Source organism: Eptatretus burgeri, chromosome 18 (assembly GCF_056783735.1).
Source record: "Eptatretus burgeri isolate ZD-2024b chromosome 18, Ebu_testis_v1, whole genome shotgun sequence".
Taxonomy (NCBI): Eukaryota; Metazoa; Chordata; class Myxini; order Myxiniformes; family Myxinidae; genus Eptatretus; species Eptatretus burgeri.
Genome location: NC_140978.1, coordinates 29,527,042 through 29,545,258, shown reverse-complemented (window position 1 = coordinate 29,545,258; position 18,217 = coordinate 29,527,042). Strand labels below are relative to the sequence as shown.

At 43.0% G+C, this 18,217-nt stretch overlaps 1 protein-coding gene across 4 annotated transcripts in view; it reads right to left on the bottom strand.

The window, feature by feature from the left end:
* The window catches only part of CADPS (calcium dependent secretion activator), a 330,035-nt gene that overhangs the window by 86,581 nt on the left and 225,237 nt on the right, over nucleotides 1-18,217 (bottom strand). For all 4 annotated transcript variants that reach the window (XM_085863821.1, XM_085863819.1, XM_085863822.1 and 1 more), the window contains exons 14-15: nucleotides 3,572-3,759; nucleotides 2,151-2,252 (exon numbers count right to left, since the gene is read on the bottom strand). In XM_085863821.1, coding sequence (XP_085719947.1) covers nucleotides 2,151-2,252; nucleotides 3,572-3,759 — 290 coding nt within the window. The remainder of the gene's footprint in view (nucleotides 1-2,150; nucleotides 2,253-3,571; nucleotides 3,760-18,217) is intronic.

Here is an 18,217-nt window from a genome sequence, read left to right as displayed (position 1 = left end):
TTTTGGCTGCATCTGGCTATCGGTTTCTGAGATTATTTTAAAAATTACCTGAATTTGAGGTGAAACCCCCGTTTTTAGCCTCTGATACGGGGCAGATCCAGATGGGTAGCACAACCCCATGAGACCTTACTGTTCTGATGTATCGTCCCAAATTTGGTCTTGGTTTTCGTGACTTATGGATTAGGGGAGGAAGGCTGTAGCCTCCTTTCCAGGGGAGATACGACCATGGGGAGCACAAGTTAAGATTCGGGCATGGTTAAGAGTGCCGCATGACCAGTAAGGTCTGGATCTGCTTGTCGATTTCTAAAAAGAAGAGTTTGAATAAAATACCAATATTTGGGGCAAAACCCCCTTTTACTCCCTCTATCGGAGGCACATCCGGATGGGGAGCAAAACACCAAATTTAGGATCATATCGGTCGGGTCGTTTGTGAGGAGATGTTTTAGTCAAATGTTAATGTACGCACGTATTGCCAGACACCGGGATCCACTCCATGAGCTGATTTCAGAGAAATAGCCGAAAAATAATAAGACATACCAAGAAGAACAAGAAGAAGATAACGAATAAATGTTTCTGTTTAGACATACATATATATATATATATATATATATATATATATATATATATATATATATATATATATATATATATATATATATATATATATATATATATATATATATCCGCTGGAGTCATGGTTCATTTAAAATGTTTACTCTTCAGTCATGAATAAAGCATATTTCATCAATTTTGTTTCAGCTCATACCTCCTGGTGTGTGCCCCGGTTTAGAAGAGGTACACCATATCCGTACGTGTCATAACAGGCGACTAAAGGGTTGGCATCAGGAAGGGCATCTGGCCATAATAAAAAAACATTGCCTCAAAAAGGGAACCATGATAGAAGGTTGTCATGGAACCTGCAAGGCTAACCCCACCTCTAGCAGGGAAAAATGGCCTAAAAATGTGTGTGTTTCACCTCATACCACCTCTCCTCGCCTCATACTGCCTCATCTTACTCCTCATACCGCCTCATGCTCCTTCTCCTCATACCACCTCGCGTCATACCGCCTTTCTTCACGGAATTGGATTGCAACAATTTTCGCCCGATGGCGTCACAGGTACAACACCTTCTGCGTATCGCGGCGAAGCATCAAATGTTCTGAGCATGAAAAGGAAGAACAATTGGAGAAGACGTAGCAATAATAAAAGATGCTTAGCTTTGGCTGTAATTCGACATCATCTGATGGCGATGGCCGTTTTCAAAAGGCAAAAGAGCCACGACGAGCAGTTAATCGAATAAGAAAAGCACAAGCAAGCCATGTTGATTTAATGCCCTTCCTGAATGTAGCACTACAGGCCGCAATCCGAGGTTCTGCGGAATTCATTTAGAAGATGATGCCTTTACCCTTTTTACCAAGTCATCGAGGCCGCAGCTCGTCATACCTGTCCTGTTTATTCCACGAGCGACGGGTCGTTGGAGTTTGAAAGACTGCTCATACTTCATGTGGATCACTTTCGCACGTTTTTGTGAAAATGAGATTCACATAATGACACGAGGGGAACTCGAAACGTCGTGCGGATGAGATACTCACAATAGCTTGAGACACACCAACGTTTTATTTTGTCTTTGAAGAAAGCAACAAAAAGGACACACGGCTTCTTCCAGAAATAATGGCTCGAGCTCATCAGTATCATCTTAACTTTTGCTTCGATGATCATGAGACAATATATGATACCTCAAAATAAGTTAAATTTTGATAAAGACAAAGGAATACAAAGAACGTGGACACAGGAGAAGGCAATTTGGAGCATCGTGCCTGTGGTTCATCCATCCTGCAAAAGTTGATCAAATTAATTTCACCAGGGGAAGGGGAGGGGTAGGGAGAAGGAGGAGTACAGTACCGGTAGGCACATGCACATCACAAAGGTGTTTTAATTACTTGTATTTTTTGCTATTTCGGTGGGGGAGGGAAGGGGAAGAGAAGTACGGGGATGATGGGGGAGTAGGTTGTCTGCAATCATCTACATTGGCTAGAGCTGAGAAGCATTTGTTTTTCTTTAAAAATCCCAGTTCAAGTGGCAAATTAACAATTGCACTCATAGCAGGGAGGTATATGAATAGTCTCAGGAATCTGATGATCAACGTGTACCTAAAGTGTGTGACTTGATCTTCCAGCAATGTCTTAAGCCTCTCCTTCACTTCCTTGAACCTTTCCCACTCCTCCTGCGTCACTGTTGCGAGTCCGTCGGGGCTGCATGAGACAGACAAAGCAAAGAGAAGTTTCCAAGCAGCACCGCCTGTCAAAGGAACATAGAGGGGTATCCATGGCCTGGATATATCCCACATTGAGAGCAATGCACAATAACTGTATTCATGGATTCTAAAAGGGGGGAGATCATGTTTTTCACGCAGATGACTCATGGTCATCAGACCAGCTCTGTACCCTTTCAGGGATGGACCTCAAATTAAACATCCCCGCTCTCTCGCTATCCTTCAAAACCCTTGTCAAGATGTCTAATTCCATAATTTGTGCCTCAAACTAATTAATCATGGAAGTATGAATGAAAATATTTATTCACACCAAATATTTACCGAGTATATACATCATTAATAGAGATAATTCCTGGTGTTAAAAACTATTCAGAAATAAGAGACCCATTTGTGAATTACCTTGAGACACTTCTTCATGTGAGCAACGTCTTTGCATCTCTATTGATGTCAAGAGCCACACGATTATTGAAATGGCAAACATACACGTTGGACAAAACACATTATCTCGAGTTTAGCACAAAACAGGGACTTTTCTCCATGAAGTCATGAACGAGGAGGTGACGCGTACATTGTTGCTCTTGCTTTTCTTTCATCGACAATGTCAACAGGATGACTGTAAGAGCACTTTTAATTTAATGCCGCACCAAACTTCACTGCCCTTTACACCTGAAAACATTTTCCCTTTAGCGAGATAAGCAAAAATGGATTTTTGAGTGCCCTCTTCAAAAAGAGTACCACATAAGAGATGTAACATTGTTACAGATGATGGGGAGACTGATGTTAAGAGGTCAGGAGAAGGCTGAGGGAATGAACTAGCAAGCTACATTAGGAAATCCTTGCTTAATGAGAAGGAACTTGTACTTCCCATGTGAACTAGTACCACAACTTTTTCTTCTTCTTCTTCTTGCATATGGCAACTTGGCTGCCAGGTCGCTATCATGTTGTTGGGGTGCGACTATACCGCTGATTCTGTGCCCCTATACCAGTACACTGGTACTCATTTTTCCAACCTTGGAAGGATGACAGACTGAGTCAACCCCACCTGGTGTTAATTCAGCAGCCAAGATGGCTCAAACTCAGGCTCCTAAGATCGCAAACTACCTACCTAACCACTAAGCCAAACACCAGGCTTTACTACATCTCATGGGTAGAGAACTAAAAGCTGTTCATAAAAACAGTGTGCATGTGAAAAGTAGTTTGTACTCTATCCCATGTACATATGGGAAAGCATATAATTGCACTCTTACCATTGTGAGGTTGTGCATTATAGTTACTATGTATGAATGAAGTGGTATATACCGATTCCCATGTACATGCGAAGCACAGAAGGCAAAGCTGTAGTGTAGCAGAGTTGGGTCTGTGACAGCACCGTGTGAGGCCAACACCAGGAGCTCCTTCAGATAGCAAATGTGGCGATGACATCCCCGTACACCATACCGTGCGCAGTACTCGTCGAGTACAAACACCTGGCCAGGACTGAACCAGCCCTTGGGGTAAAAGGCAACCAAAAACTGCATGAGGTGTGCACTGCGTAGGAGGGTACGCTGCGTGGGAAGGTACGCCATGCGTGAGGGTATGCCCCATGGGAGGGTATGCTGGGCAGGAGGGTAAGCTGTGTGGGAGGATATGCTGGTACGCTACATGGGAGTGTATGCTCTGTGGGAGGATACGCTGGACAAGAGGGTAGGCTGTGGGGGAGGGTATGCTCCATGGGAAGGTACGCTATACATGAGGGTATGCTTTGTGGGAGGGTACGCTACGTGGGAGGATGTGCTGCATGGGAGGGACATTTTGCAAGAAACTCTACGTTTTAATCGCTCCTAAACTAAAATCAACAAGAAAGCATCTCAAAATGCAAAGCACGCCCATTGCACTCAAACTAAACTTGACAAATACAACAGTTAAAAAAACATATGTACACGGTATATCAATTAGTCTTCTCCACATTCTCTGAAAAATAAATGTTTGTTGAAAACTTGACGGCAAAAGCTGAAATGGTAAGAACATTATGGGTTGGACAGACACACTGACATGAACACACTTCACTTCCATCTCACTTCCGTCTCTCACTGTGCAGCATACTGGCTAAATACCACGAAGGGCTGACTACCAGGCTTGTTGTAAAATGGGTAAAACCACATCATTTGAAGGGAATCAGGAAGCAAAGAAAAGCAGAACGGCTCACTTACATGACACAATAAATAAATAATTCGATGGTGAGATCAGCTTGAATTGACCAATTGACGTTTGGATCAAGTGGGAGAAAGCATCAACGGAACCAGATACGTACACTGCTTGAAAGTCTTGCTCCTCACAAGGTTTACACCATTCACAGGAGAATTAAGTATAAATTCACAAAGCACATTAAAAAAATCAGTCAAAATTAAACTTTCAGCATCCTAGAAAATACTTAAGCCCCAAATAAAACCCCTTATCTAAATGATGTTTATTAGATAAATACAAGTTCAGTAAGTTCAGTAAATTCAACACTCAAATAATCACACTTGTGAAGTTATATGTCAAAATATGTAAGTAGCCCCTTAAAAGGATATAGTGAAGGTAAAATTAGCATATTTAATAGACGAGCATGGGAAAGTAATAAACATGAGTAATAAAACAGGTGGCGAAGTGAAAACATTCAGGAAGCATGAATGTGAAGCAGAGACAACAGGCCGAACAAGAGGCCGTCAACGGTGGTGAAGGCAGCAGCTCATCGGGGGAAGAAGGGACGCGAGCACACTGTTGCAGGATGGTTGAGCAGAAATTGAAGGTGATTCACATCAAATGTGAGAAAAGATCGACACGGATTCCTTTGGACGCCTTAAAAAATTGCCACAAGAGTATTTGCAATGACAAGTAAATGGTTGTATTTAAAACTAGAACAGCACTCGGTAGAATGCATACGTCCACAAAGCTGAACAGTTTACGTTTTGTATCCGATTGCTAGGCGGGATCTGCATCCGGACCTGAACCAAAATCGAATCGGCTTGTTCTTGTCATCTACCCAACTCATCCAACAAGTTTTGCCATCCTGCGCAGTTTCAAGATTGCAACTACCACTTTTGATCGTAGTGGGGAGGCTTGTGTGCTCCTGTTATACTGGAGAGCTATACTGGTGGGAGCTTTGCTCCTGGTTCCTTTTTTAGATTTGAGTTCCTTTTAGAATGTCTTGGCCCGGTTTTGGACTTTCGTGTTCGCTGCGACTGATGAATGTCTGGTCTGTTAATCATGACTCATTAAATATGATGGTAAAATCACAAGGAAATAACACTATACCTGCACGTGTCAACCTATCAACTTGTGCGTTACACTCAAATTACTTTAGTATCATTTTCTCCAATATTAAGGTTTTTTTGATCTAATTTTACCTTTGTTCAATCACACATTCATGTCAATTCACCGGGTCTGCTGGCTTTCTCAGAAAGTAGATTGGATAATGACATAACTTCCGACTCTTTGGGAACACCTGTTTACATCTTTTATCAACTTCATCATCCTCCATCTCATGGTCTTGGTATATATGTCAAAGACTCTTTGCCTGTAGCTCATGGAAACTCCTTTGAATGGAGCACTCATGAGTTTATGTGTTTTCGTCTTGTTCTTCTCCATTCCACGACATCTCTCTTTTATTTTCTATACTGTTCACCTTCATCATCCTCCTGTGCAGTGCTACATGTCATCTTGGACAGCATTGACCATTAGTGCTAATTTGTTGCATCCTTCGATCAGCTCAGATCATAGTATTAGGTGACTTCAATGTTCACCACAAGGAATGGCTGATATATTCTTGTAATACTGACCCTCCTGGCATTGAAACTTGTAATTTTTTTTTCTGCTTCTCAAAATCTCACCAAAACTATAGCATCTCCTCCTCACATCTCGAATCGTGATTCTGATGGAAGATACTTATTTGCTCTTTTCATGTGCTCTGACCCGGATGAACGCGTTGCAAGGTTTTGCCTCCATCTGGGAACTCGGATAACTGAACTGTTTCTGAACATCTCTCATATTCTTCACCGACAACTACATTCCTTTATTTTCACCATACTGTTTTTTTTCCGTTTGTGAAAGCTGATTGGGACGGATTTCTTTCTTTTCTGCTCTGCCTTCAGTCTAGGCCCCAGATTTGGCTGCTGAAGAAATATCCCAGTGGGTTCAGATTGGAATTGAGAATTATATTCCTTCACGCACCTATCAGATAAAAGCTCGTTCTCAACCATGATTCACTCCTGCTTGTGCGGCAGCAATTGCTCATCGTAACCATTGTTTCAAGCAGTACCATTTGCTGGGGACCTTTGATTCAAAGCGCCTGTTTCATGTAGCTGGTAATCGCTGTAAGAGAGTTTTGGAGGATTGCAAGCAGAAATACGCAGACTCTTGCTGGTTATATCACCACTTAGCGGCTTGGCTCTGTAGACTTTTGGCGGATTGCCAACAGTGTTCTGAACCACACCGAAGCCCCCATACCTCCTCTCTTTCAGGATCCTAAGGTTCTAACCTCCCCTTTGGATAAGGCCAATATTTTTTGCAGAGTAATTTCCCTCTAATTGCTCACTGAACAATGATGGACATTCCCTTCCTTTTTTTCCACCTTACACATACATGGTTATTTCTGTCCCTATTGACACTCCTAAGAATGTTGCCAGGATTATTCATTCTTTAGATGCCTCAAAAGCCACTGATCCGAATGGTATTCCTGTAGTTGAAATGCAAAGCTGTTGCCCTGAACTTGCACCAATTCTTGTCAAGCCATACAATATGAGCTTGGCCAATTCAGTGTTTCCATCCTCATGGAAAGTGCTTTCCATTGTCCCTGCTTTTAAGGGAGTCAGTGAGAATTCGCTGGCTAAGAATTATTGTCCCATTAATCCTATTCCTGTAATTTGTAAGATCTTTGAATGCTTCATCAATCATAAGCTTCTTAGTCACCTTGAGGACAATGAACTTCTTACTGAGTGTCAATACGGCTTTCACCATTCCAGGTCAACGGGCGACTTACTCTTCCTAATTACTGATCATTTTTACAGGGCGATGGATTCTAGGGGTGAGACCTGTTTAGTTGTTTTTGGACATTTTAAAGGCTTTTGATAAGGTGTGGTATAAGGGACTACTGTGCAAGCTTCTATCGTATGGATAATGGTGTGTTGGGTGGAATGTTGTCCAAAATTTCTGCTTTCCTTTCAAATCAAAAGTTGAAGATGACCCTTGATGGTCGATCATCCCCGACTTGCTCTGTAAGTTCTGGTGTTCCTCAGGCTTTTGTTCTTGGTCCTCCTCTTTTTCTGGGATATATCAATGACTTGGCTGATTACATTTTATCCCAGCTTGCCATGTATGCCAATGTTTCCATACTCTACTGTGTATCCCTTAATTAAAGTAACACTTCTCGTAATGAGGTTTGTGTCTCACTAAACAATGATTTAGAGAACGTGTTGAAGTGGGATCACGATTGTCTGGAAACCTTAAATGCCAAGAAGACTAAATCGCTGTCCCTGTCTCGTTATAGAGATAGGTCTTTTCCTCCTGTGCACGTGGGTCCTTTGATCTTGCCGGAAGCATCAAACCTGTGCCTACTTGTTCTTGATATCTCCCTTAATCTCAGCTGGGAGAAGTATATATCAGGTATTGCAAAGAGTGTTTCGATGTGAGTTGGTTGTCTAGATCGAGCCCAGAAATTTCTACCTCCGGATGCTATCCTCTATTTGTATAAGACAACTATATGCCCCCTTATGGAGTACTGTTGCCACATTTGGGCAGGAGAACCTTATTAGGCTGTCATCTGTCCTTATTAGACAGGCTCCAGAAGCGTGTAGTCAAGTAGAGCTCGGATCTTCTTTACAAACACTTTCGCATTGCAGGTGTGTTGTGACTCTAAGTTTGTTTTACAGATATTTTCATGGTAATTGCTCTACTGCTCTTTCCAACTTGGTATCTTCTGTCAGCATCTTCAGTCCAGAGACATATATTGCCACCACTTCACACCTATACACTCTGGCCACAGCCGATAAAGGTGAGAGGCAGGAGCATCACACCCAGGTGTGATACATAACAAAATATACCATATATATCATACAAGTGGGGGGATTAACACACTTTTGAGGAGGGGTATGTTGCTTGTGATAAAGAGCTATGCAAGTCGGTTTTTTATGCCAAGTGCTACATCAATTTGGAATTAATTGCCAGTCACATGCTTCTGCACATCTTAAGATCCATTTTCTTTCAAGAATAATATAAATCTCCACCTCCTTAATCTTTAATCGTTCTTCTTTTCGTCATTTTCTCTTCTTTTGTAGCCCAACACTTATTTTTTTGTGTGTACCTTGTCAAGGCTCGTATGAGAGCGAACACACAACACATAGCAAGGGGGGCATGAGATAAGAGGGTGGGAGTGGGAAGCACAAAACAGTGGGGAACAGAGACATTAGGATATCTGTGGAAGGGAGAGGGATGGGGCGGGGAACATGGGGTATACAAGATGGACATTACAGGGACTTTCAGGAAGGAAAGCAGGGAATTTGAAGGAGGTGTGTTTGGGTGGATTATCGGAGGTAGAAAAGATCGAGGATTTGGATTTGGATGGAATGGGGGATAAGAGGTGGTGGTGAACAGCTGTTTTGAAGGCATGGAAGGAAGAATGCGATTGAATAGAGTGAGGGAGTTTATTCCACAGGTGGGGAAAAAAGAGGAATGAAAGAGTGAGCAGTGATTCGTGATTTTGGTAGCTTTACCAAAACGGGGTTGTTGGCGGAGCTTGAGCGCCCTGCGTAAATATGATGGGGACAAATCGCAGACAGAGCAGGGGGTGGGGGGGGGGAGACCGGAGAGGAGACGGTAGAAGACAGAAAGACTACCGACCTGCCTACGGTGAGAGAGTGAGAGCCCCAAAGACTCAGCCTCATCGCGGGAGATACCAACGATCCAAAATGCCTTGGTTTCCACAGCATGAAGCCGAGAAAGGTGAGAGGCAGGAGCATCAACCCAGAGGGGAGAGCAATACTCCATCAGGCTGTGGACAAGAGCTTTGTATGTGGTCAACAGCTCAGGTGGGCCGAGGAAGGACTTTGCACAACGGAGGATTCCCAGTCGGCGACTAGCTTTGGAGGCCAGGTTGGAAATGTGGCTTTCCCAGGAAAGGTCATGGCAGATAGTGAGAGCCAGAAGCATGAAAGAAAGGACTTCTTCCAGAGGATTTTTGAGAAAGTAGATGGGGGACGGGGGGGTTCCAGATGGTCCTTTCCGAGAGACATAGTGAGAGTGTGATATTTGTCAGGATTGAAAGACATGTTCCACATGTTGGAACAGTTTGTGATTTTACCCAGATCTGCAGAGTGAAGAAGCTGCTGCATGCCAGTCTGAGGGATGACAGATGGTACGGCAGAAGGTGGAGTCATCAGCAAAGAGATAAAGAGGATTTTCCAGAGAGTCGGAGAGCTCATTGATGAAAAATAGAAGAAAAAAAACAGGGCCCAGACACTGCCTTGAGGAACTCCAGCCTGAACAGGAAGAGGGGATGAAAGAACTCCATTTAGAGCCACACATTGGCTGTGACAGGAGAGGAAGTCTGCGAGCCATGAGTGGAGATGGCCTTGGATACCATAGGAAGAGAGTTTGGTGAGTAGGGCAGGGTGCCAGCCCGTGTCAAAAGCAAGCGCTATCTCTCGGGATATGGCTTTGATTTCATGTCCGGCATTGAGGACCTCCATCCATTGTTGGGAGAGCAGAAGCAGCATATCCAGGGTAGAGTGACCTGGTCTGAAACCAAATTCATGATCAGAAATCAGGCCATTGGAGAAGAGGAAGGATTTAATGTCTGAAGCGATGATGGATTCCATAACTTTGCTGATGATTGGGAGAAGGCTGATTGGTCTGGAGTTGCAGGGATCTGTTTTTGCACCTTTTTATCCAGGGCAGTAAGGTTTGCTGATTTCCAAGCAGATGGCAGATGACCTTGAGCAAATGAGAGGGTGAACAGAACAGAGAGAGTGTGAGCAAGAGCAGAGGAGCAGGTTTTTAGGACACGTGGGCTGATGCCATCTGGACCAGTTACAGAATCTGAGTCGAGGTTTGACAGCAAGCTCTCCACCTTGTCAGAAGAAAAGGACACAGAGTCCAGGGACAGTTGGGTGCAACTGGGTAAGGTGGGTTCAGAAAGCGATGGGTTTTAGACAAGATTTCGATGCAAACACCGAGTTTAGGCATTTAGCCTTTTCATGTGCGGTATCAGCAGTGCGGCCATTTGAGATAAGGGAGGGGATGGAGGGGGAACATACACCAGAAACAGATTTGATTAGATGCCACCAGGATTTTGAGGAGGGAGAGAGGTTTGAGAGTTCAGACTTGAGATGAGAAAGATGCTGTGTTCTGGCTCTCCTAAGGGTAGATACACACTTGTTCCGAGCTTTGTGGAAGGAACTGAGATTACCCCCAGTTGGGTTTGCTTCCTGTGAGGCAAAGGCAAGTTGTTTCAGGACAACTGCCTCGCCACAAGCTTCACTGAACCATGGGCGGGAGGAAGGGTCGGACAACTGAAGACGAGAGGGGATAAATCTTTGCATGAGGGAGAGCAAGTTTCTTTGAAAGAATTCCCAGGATGAGTTGATGTTGGAGAAAGTAGCGATGGGAGACCAGTCTAGAAGTTTGATGGCTGCTTGGAGAGCCTGACAGTCGGACTGAGTGAAATGCCAGACTCGACGGCGCTGAGGTGGTTCTCTGACAACAGCCAGAGAGATGTCCACTTTTACAAGCACGTGGTCAGAAGAACCAATTGGAACGGAGGAAGAACAGCAGATATTTTCAGGGAAATTTGTCAAAATTAGATCCAGAAGAGATAGAGTACCATTGGTTGAGATCCGGGTCAGGAAATTGACTGAGTCAGTCCCAATGAGTCATATAAGTCTTTTGCTGAAGTGCCATGACAGGTGAGAGAGGTACCCACACCGAGCCAACTGGCATGATGACAATTAAAGTCACCACATATGAGTAAGAGAGAGTTTGGATGAGTAGATAGAAGTTGGTCCATGTTTTCTGATAGTGAGGTGCAAATGGAGTCATCACTGTTTGGTGGACGGTACAGTACACATATAAACATGAGGTTGGAGTGGAGGGGAAGCCGTAGCCAGAGGTATTCCTGGGGGTGTGGGGAGTGAGGGCAGTGCATGGAGAGTGAGGAATAGAGTCTTTGATGGAGAGCAACTCCTCCACCAGGACGAGGCTCAGGTCTGTCATACTGGAGGAGGGAGTAACCAGGGAGAGATACTTGGGAGTCAGAGATGTTTTGAGGGAGAAACGTTTATTTTAGATCGATATGTCTGGTTTTTCAGTGGCAACCTTCGTGGAAAGTTCTGTAAGGTTTGAGTAAAGGCCCCGGATATTTGAGGTCCACACTGTTAATGAAGAGGGAGGGGAGGAGGCTTTGGGTGCAGGAGATGGGAGGGGAGGGGGAGTGTCAGACAAGGGAGGAGGGGGGAGGGAGGTAAGGAGAGTTGTTGAAAGAGTGTGGGATTGCTGAAAAGCTCGGGGAGGGGCCGGATGAGGAGGAGCAAAGGCTCTGTGGTGCTGGGGTAGAGTGGGGGCAAGAGAGGGGGCAGAAGGCAGTTGAGGATTTGAGGAGGTGAAGTCATGAGATGGGGGTGAGGAGGCAGGGGAAGGAGACAGCTTTGTGGATAAGGGGGAGCAACTTTGAGAAGGGGGAGTGAGGGGGTGAATGGTGGGAGAGGGGTGAGTGGGGAGTGTTGAGGGAGAAAGGTGAGGGGGGAGTTTTTAAGAAAGGTGAGAGGGAAGCTTGGAGGGAGAGGAGTGTGATGGTTGCTTTGAAAAGAAAGGGTGAGAGGGGTGAGTTGGCACTGAAGTTGGAGAAAAAGAATGGTTGATGGAAAGCGAACATTCATATCAAACTGGGGGTTCTACATTTTTAGGTTAGAAATGCGATTAAAGTCATTTCTTGCTGGATGCAATAAAGGCGAATTCAGGGAATGATGAGAAGAAAGGCTGTAGCAGTTGGATTTTTTCGACAAGGTATGAGGGAAAGGTCGAATTGAGAACAGTCTGTTGAAATAGAAAAAGAATAGTGAATTATGATACAGTAAAGAGTACCAAACATGTGAAAGAGGAAGATGAAGCATTATAAGAGATCGTTTATATTATTATTATTATTATTATTATTATTTTATTTTTTTTAGAGAGTTCTCATCAGATTCAGTAATTGAAAGGTTGGAGAAAAAATCGTGAGGTGAATTTGGATCGGTAAACGCAGGGGGTGGAAACAGATCACGTGGTTATGGGAGAAGCACTTGGCTATGGGAGGTGTCTCGTCAAAAGTTGATTAATTTATTTATTTATTTTAAATAAGGATTGTGTCACATTCGGAAAAGGAAAGGTTGAAGTAAAATCGTGGAGGTGGATAGTGAATTTGGAACGGTAAATGTGGAGTGAAGCTGATGGATCGATGAAAAGTATCAGGAAAAGGGTAGAGAGACACGTGGTTACAGGAGGTGTTTCCATAGAAAGGATACAAGCAAAATTAATGTTTTTTGATGGATTTTTGAAGATTAGGTAAGATTCAGGAATGGAAGGTTGCAGGAAGAAATCGTGAAGGTAATGGCGAGAGAGGGTCAGCTCAAGTAGAAGTAGGATGGTGTGACGGCAAAAGGAGGAAGAAGAAGAAGAAGAAGAAGAAGAAGAAGAAGAAGAAGAAGAAGAAGAAGAAGAAGAAGAAGAAGAAGAAGAAGAAGAAGAAGAAGGATCGAGACTCGTGGATATGCAGGAGAAACTTATTTTTTTTTTCTTTTAAATTTAAGACAAGAAACAGTGTGTTGAGTTGGGGGAGATGGGGGGCATTGGGAAAGTGGGGAAAATAGGAATTTAAGGTAATAGTGAGAGAATACAAATAAAAACGATCATACACCTCGAGCGGAAGGTTGGGTGGGCCTCAAGGAACCTGGTAAGACAAAGTCGATGAACACTCACAAAATAGCACGATTTTTGAAACAAAACTGAACTAGGAACACACAGAAACATGTAGGTGAGAAAATAAACAGTTAGAACCCTGATTCGGCAGAGAACCCTGAGAGAACCTGCCGTTGTTGCTAATTTCCACTCTCTTTCAAGATAAGAGAAAGTTTAGTGGCTTGAACTTGAAAGTTTAGTGGAATTTAGTTTTTTTAATTTGAATTTGTGAAATTGAATTTAGTGCCTCTCAGCCTTGTTTACAGCAAATATCAATAAAAGATTATTAAAAAAAAAACCCATCCACTGCATTCTGAGATGCAGGGCCGGATTTATGTGTTGCGGGGCCCTGGGCCCTAGAAGTACGCGGGGCCCTCTCAGGGCCTCAGCCATTTTCACTTCATATATGCTTATAAAAGTATTCATATATAAATGCACCAACCTCGGCTGGGCAAAAGAAAAAAAACACGGTTTATGTGTAAAAACATGTATTTCAGAAACTACTAGTAACAAAAGTTTATATGCAAGAAACACCACTATGAATGAAAACAACGGAACAGAGAAAATAATCGCAAAACCAAAACGTGATGGTATCATCTCAAATCTCAATGTAGAAAGTTTTTTTGTCGTTTTTGCAAATATGATTGCATTATTGCACACTTTGGGGTGATTGCTACAATATATTTGCGAGATGTTAAAAACATACAGAATCTTTTAGCTTCTTCCTGGCTTTGATTCGCGCAAAGTCCTCGATTGTTTCGCGTGTGCTTACTCTCCTGAATAGTTCGTGTTCGAACTGTTCGAACAGCATCAAACTGTTTCATGCCGACATAAAGTCACAGTACAAAATTATGGTATTGAACGATAAACAAAACGCATCACTCACACTGTTGTTGGCCACACTCTGGCACAAAAAGCATTTTTCATCGCAGCGGGCAAAAAACCACATGGCAAGGCGACATTTTTAACACAGCGTCTCCTGGCTCACGGTAGGCGAAGCCACAGGGAACTAACAACAATCAATATGCATGACTAGTTAACCGGCAGTGTGGCGGCGGCATATCTTGGCTCTCGGTAGGCGGAGCCACAGGGAAGCGACAACAATGAATACGCATGACTAGTCAACCAGCACAGTGTGGCGGCACAACACACCTTATAAATATAATAAAATATTATCCGGCGTGTAAACTTGAATTACACAATTATAGTATAACCACCCCAGCAGTACGCCTGTGCAGTACATAGCAAACATAGATTCAGGGCGGGTGTGTAATTTTGCAAAAATGAAATCGAGACGGCCATAGCTTGCTGGGATTGGGAAAACCCTCACTTCTTTCGTGTGACCTATTTCTGTGGTAGACCTTAAGATTGCGCTCTTAAGATCAGTGGAAAGGAAAAAAAGTAAGTTAAAAGATGTAAAATAAATGATAAACATAACCAAACAGATGCCAAATTAACAGGGATATTGAGTATTTGTTTCGTGATTCACTGACCATTTACACAAACGAACTAGATTTTTTTCACAAACAAACAAAAGGGGGAAAATAGCAGAATTTCTTGTAATCTTTGCGTTTGCGCGGGGCCCCTGGGAGGTGCGGGGCCCCGGGCCGTGGCCCTGTGTGCCCTGCCCTAAATCCGGCCCTGCGGAGATGTCAAGTGATCTATCATTTTTGGCCCTATCTCTCGATGGTGAAGAATCACTGAAAAAAATTACAGTATCCGTATCCGGATCTTCACCAAAATCTAATCAATTCATCCATGTCAAACACTAAACTCATCCACCATGTTTCATACGAATCCGTTCATAATGTTTTGAGATATCCTGCTCAAAGATAGACAGACAGATGGTCAGACAAGCAAACAAGAAAGACGTCGCACAGAGCAAATTTATACTTCTGAAATCCCGAAAAACAAATGTATCTTAAAAATAATTGGTGGTTGAATTTAAACACCAATGTGCAAATCCTCTTCAAATTTCAAGTCAACCAAATGAAAATTAACAATTTTATAAAATTGGCCTGTGTTGACCATTTGGCCTGTTAACCTCAAACATAATTGGTGGTTGGTTTCAGTGACCTGACGTGCAAATCCTCTTCAAATATCAAGTCAATTGGATGAAAATTGAGGATTTTTGAAATTGACCTCAGTTGTTGACCTTTGGCCGATGTTGACCTTTTAACCTCAAACCAATAGGCTTCTTGCTTATGACCAACTCGACCATTTGTTGAAGTTTAGTGAAGATCGGTTTAAAATTGTGCCATGTAGGTGATTGACATACAAGCAGACAGGCATACAGACAAAATCACAGACCAGACCAGCAATAAATTTTCGAATCTTCGATGTTGCAAGTAACAAACAAACAAATAGACAAACAGCCAAACAGACAGTGGTGAAAACATAACCTCTGTCCACCTTTGGTGGCAGGGGAAATAAAGTAAGTGAGTATTTAATAATGAAAAGATCGTGCATTTAAAAACGAAACTCACAGGAATAAGATGAAGCCGAAGAATTAAGATACAGTTCACTCTCGCTAAGTAAAGTACACGTAGTTTCTAGAGATTATATGAAATGGTGAAAATCTAAATTGAAGAGCTTGTTAGTTTGTCTTTCATACTGATTGACTGATTGATCGTTTCCCCCAACTTGCCAGATGGATTGTCGGTTAGTGTTATAAAAATATATATAAGGGTAATACCCTGGGTGCTCACCGGAAAGAATAATGATACTGAAGAGGAAGTCAACGTGGGATGGAATCAGCAAAATGTACCAATGAACCAATGTTATAGCAAAAACCGATTTGAGGGAGAACCCCCAATCCCCCTCCCCCCGACCACGTAAAACCCCTTTGACCCCAATCTTTTTACAGCGCGTGCGCTGTATTCAATTGCACCGAGTTTGAAATGTCCCTGGCGTCATCTACCACGTCTCCGGTGGGTCCGGTGTCCACCCCCCCCCCCACGTGCCTCAAGACAGCCAATGACGGCCGTCCAGTAGATGCAGTGCATAACCTCGACGGAAATGGCGACAATTGACGGAAATACCCAAGTATTTCAATGGAAATTTATGAAACCAATGTGTTATATATGTGAAAACCATTTAATTTATTGCTTGACGGAAAAAACCGAAGAAACGCTCCTCCCTCATGTACGAACGAACGAAAGACATCACTTCCGCCCACCATCGCATTTCGCCCCGATCGCCGAATGCTGAAAGCTAAGTTCTTCTTATGCTTTCATTCTTTTGCGGTCCCCTGCCACGCTGTATCGAATTTGTGAAAGTAATGTGTTATATATGTGAAAACCATTTAATTTATTGCTTGACAGAAAAAAAACGAAGAAACGCGTCCCTCATGTACGAACGAACGAAAGACGTCACTTCCGCCCACCATCGCATTTTGCGCCGATCGCCGAATGCAGAAAGCTAAGTTCTTCTTATGGGATCATTCTTTTGCGGGCCCTGCCACGCTGTACGAACGATTTCATTCCTTCTGTTATATATAAAGGTGCTTATCACAATAATAACAAGATTTTTACATTTCAAATATTAAGTATGCTTTTTAATTGTTTTTCAACTGAAAAAGCATAAATTGCATATTTTAACATTAGTGTACTCATTTGCTTCACCACACGCGCTGTATTGAAGGATTTCACTTGTTTTTTTATGTCTTGAACAAACTTTGGTACATCATGGGTGATGAAGGTTGTGGTCAAGTTTCATTGAAATTGTGTCTGTGGTTTCGTAGAAGAAAGAAAAATATCTTAGGGGCCAATATTTTGTCATTCAAGTCAAGCAATTATTTTTGTGGTCAAAATAGGCCAAAAGGTCAGCATAGTCCCAAGGTCAACAACTTTTACGTGGGATATGTAAAATCCTCAATTTTCATCCGATTGACTTGAAATTTGAAAAGGATTTATATTTCAGGTCACTGAATTCAACCACCCAATTATTTTTGAGGTTAAAATCGGCCAAAAGGTCAGCATAGTCCCAAGGTCAACAACTTTTATGTGGGATATGTAAAATCCTCAAGTTTCATCCGATTGACTTGATATTTGAAGAAGGTTGGCATATCAGATCACTGAATTCAACAAAAAACTATTTTTGAACTGAACATAGAACTGAACATTCAAAAATACAATTACCCCGAGGTACAACATAGGCCAAAAGGTCAACTTAGGCCAAAACATCGACAGAGGTCAAAAAGTCGACAGAGGCCAAATTTCTAAAATTGTCAATTTTCATCTGATTGACTTGAAATTTGAAGAGAATTTGCGTATTTGGTCAACATTACGTCTCTCCAAAAGGACCGTCTGGAACCTCCCCCCCCTCTCTCATATACTTTCTCAACAATTCTCTTGAAAGATGTCCTTTCATTCAAGCTTCTGGATCTCACTATCTGCCATGATCTTTCCTGGAAAAGCCACATTTACAACCTGGCCTCCAAAGCCATTCACCAACTGGGCATCCTCCATCGTGCAAAGTCCTTCCTTGACACACCTGAGCTCCTGACCACATACAAAGCTTTCGTCCGCAGCCTGATGGAGCACTGCTCTCCCCTATAGGTTGTTATTCTCACCTCCCACCTTTCTCGGCTTCACGCTGTGGAAACCAAGGCATTTAGGATCATTGGTATCTCCTGCGATGAGGCCGAGTCTTTGAGTCTCTCACTCTCTCATCGCAGGCAGGTTGGTGGTCTTTCTGTCTACTGCCGTCTCCTCTCTGGCCTCGCACCACCCCCCCCCACTCTCATTCTGTCTGCGATATGTGATATCCCCCACCCCCATATTTCCGCAAGGCGCTCAAGGTTTGCCAGCAACCCCCTTCTGGTAAAACTACCAAAATCAAGAATCACTGCTCACCTTCTCTCTTTTTCCCCACCTTTAGAACATACTCCCACACACTCTTCAATCCCACTCTTCCATCCAGGTCTTCAAAACAGCTGTTCAGCATCATCTCTTATCTTCCTTCATCCAAAACCACAATCTTTTTTACCCCCATTAATCC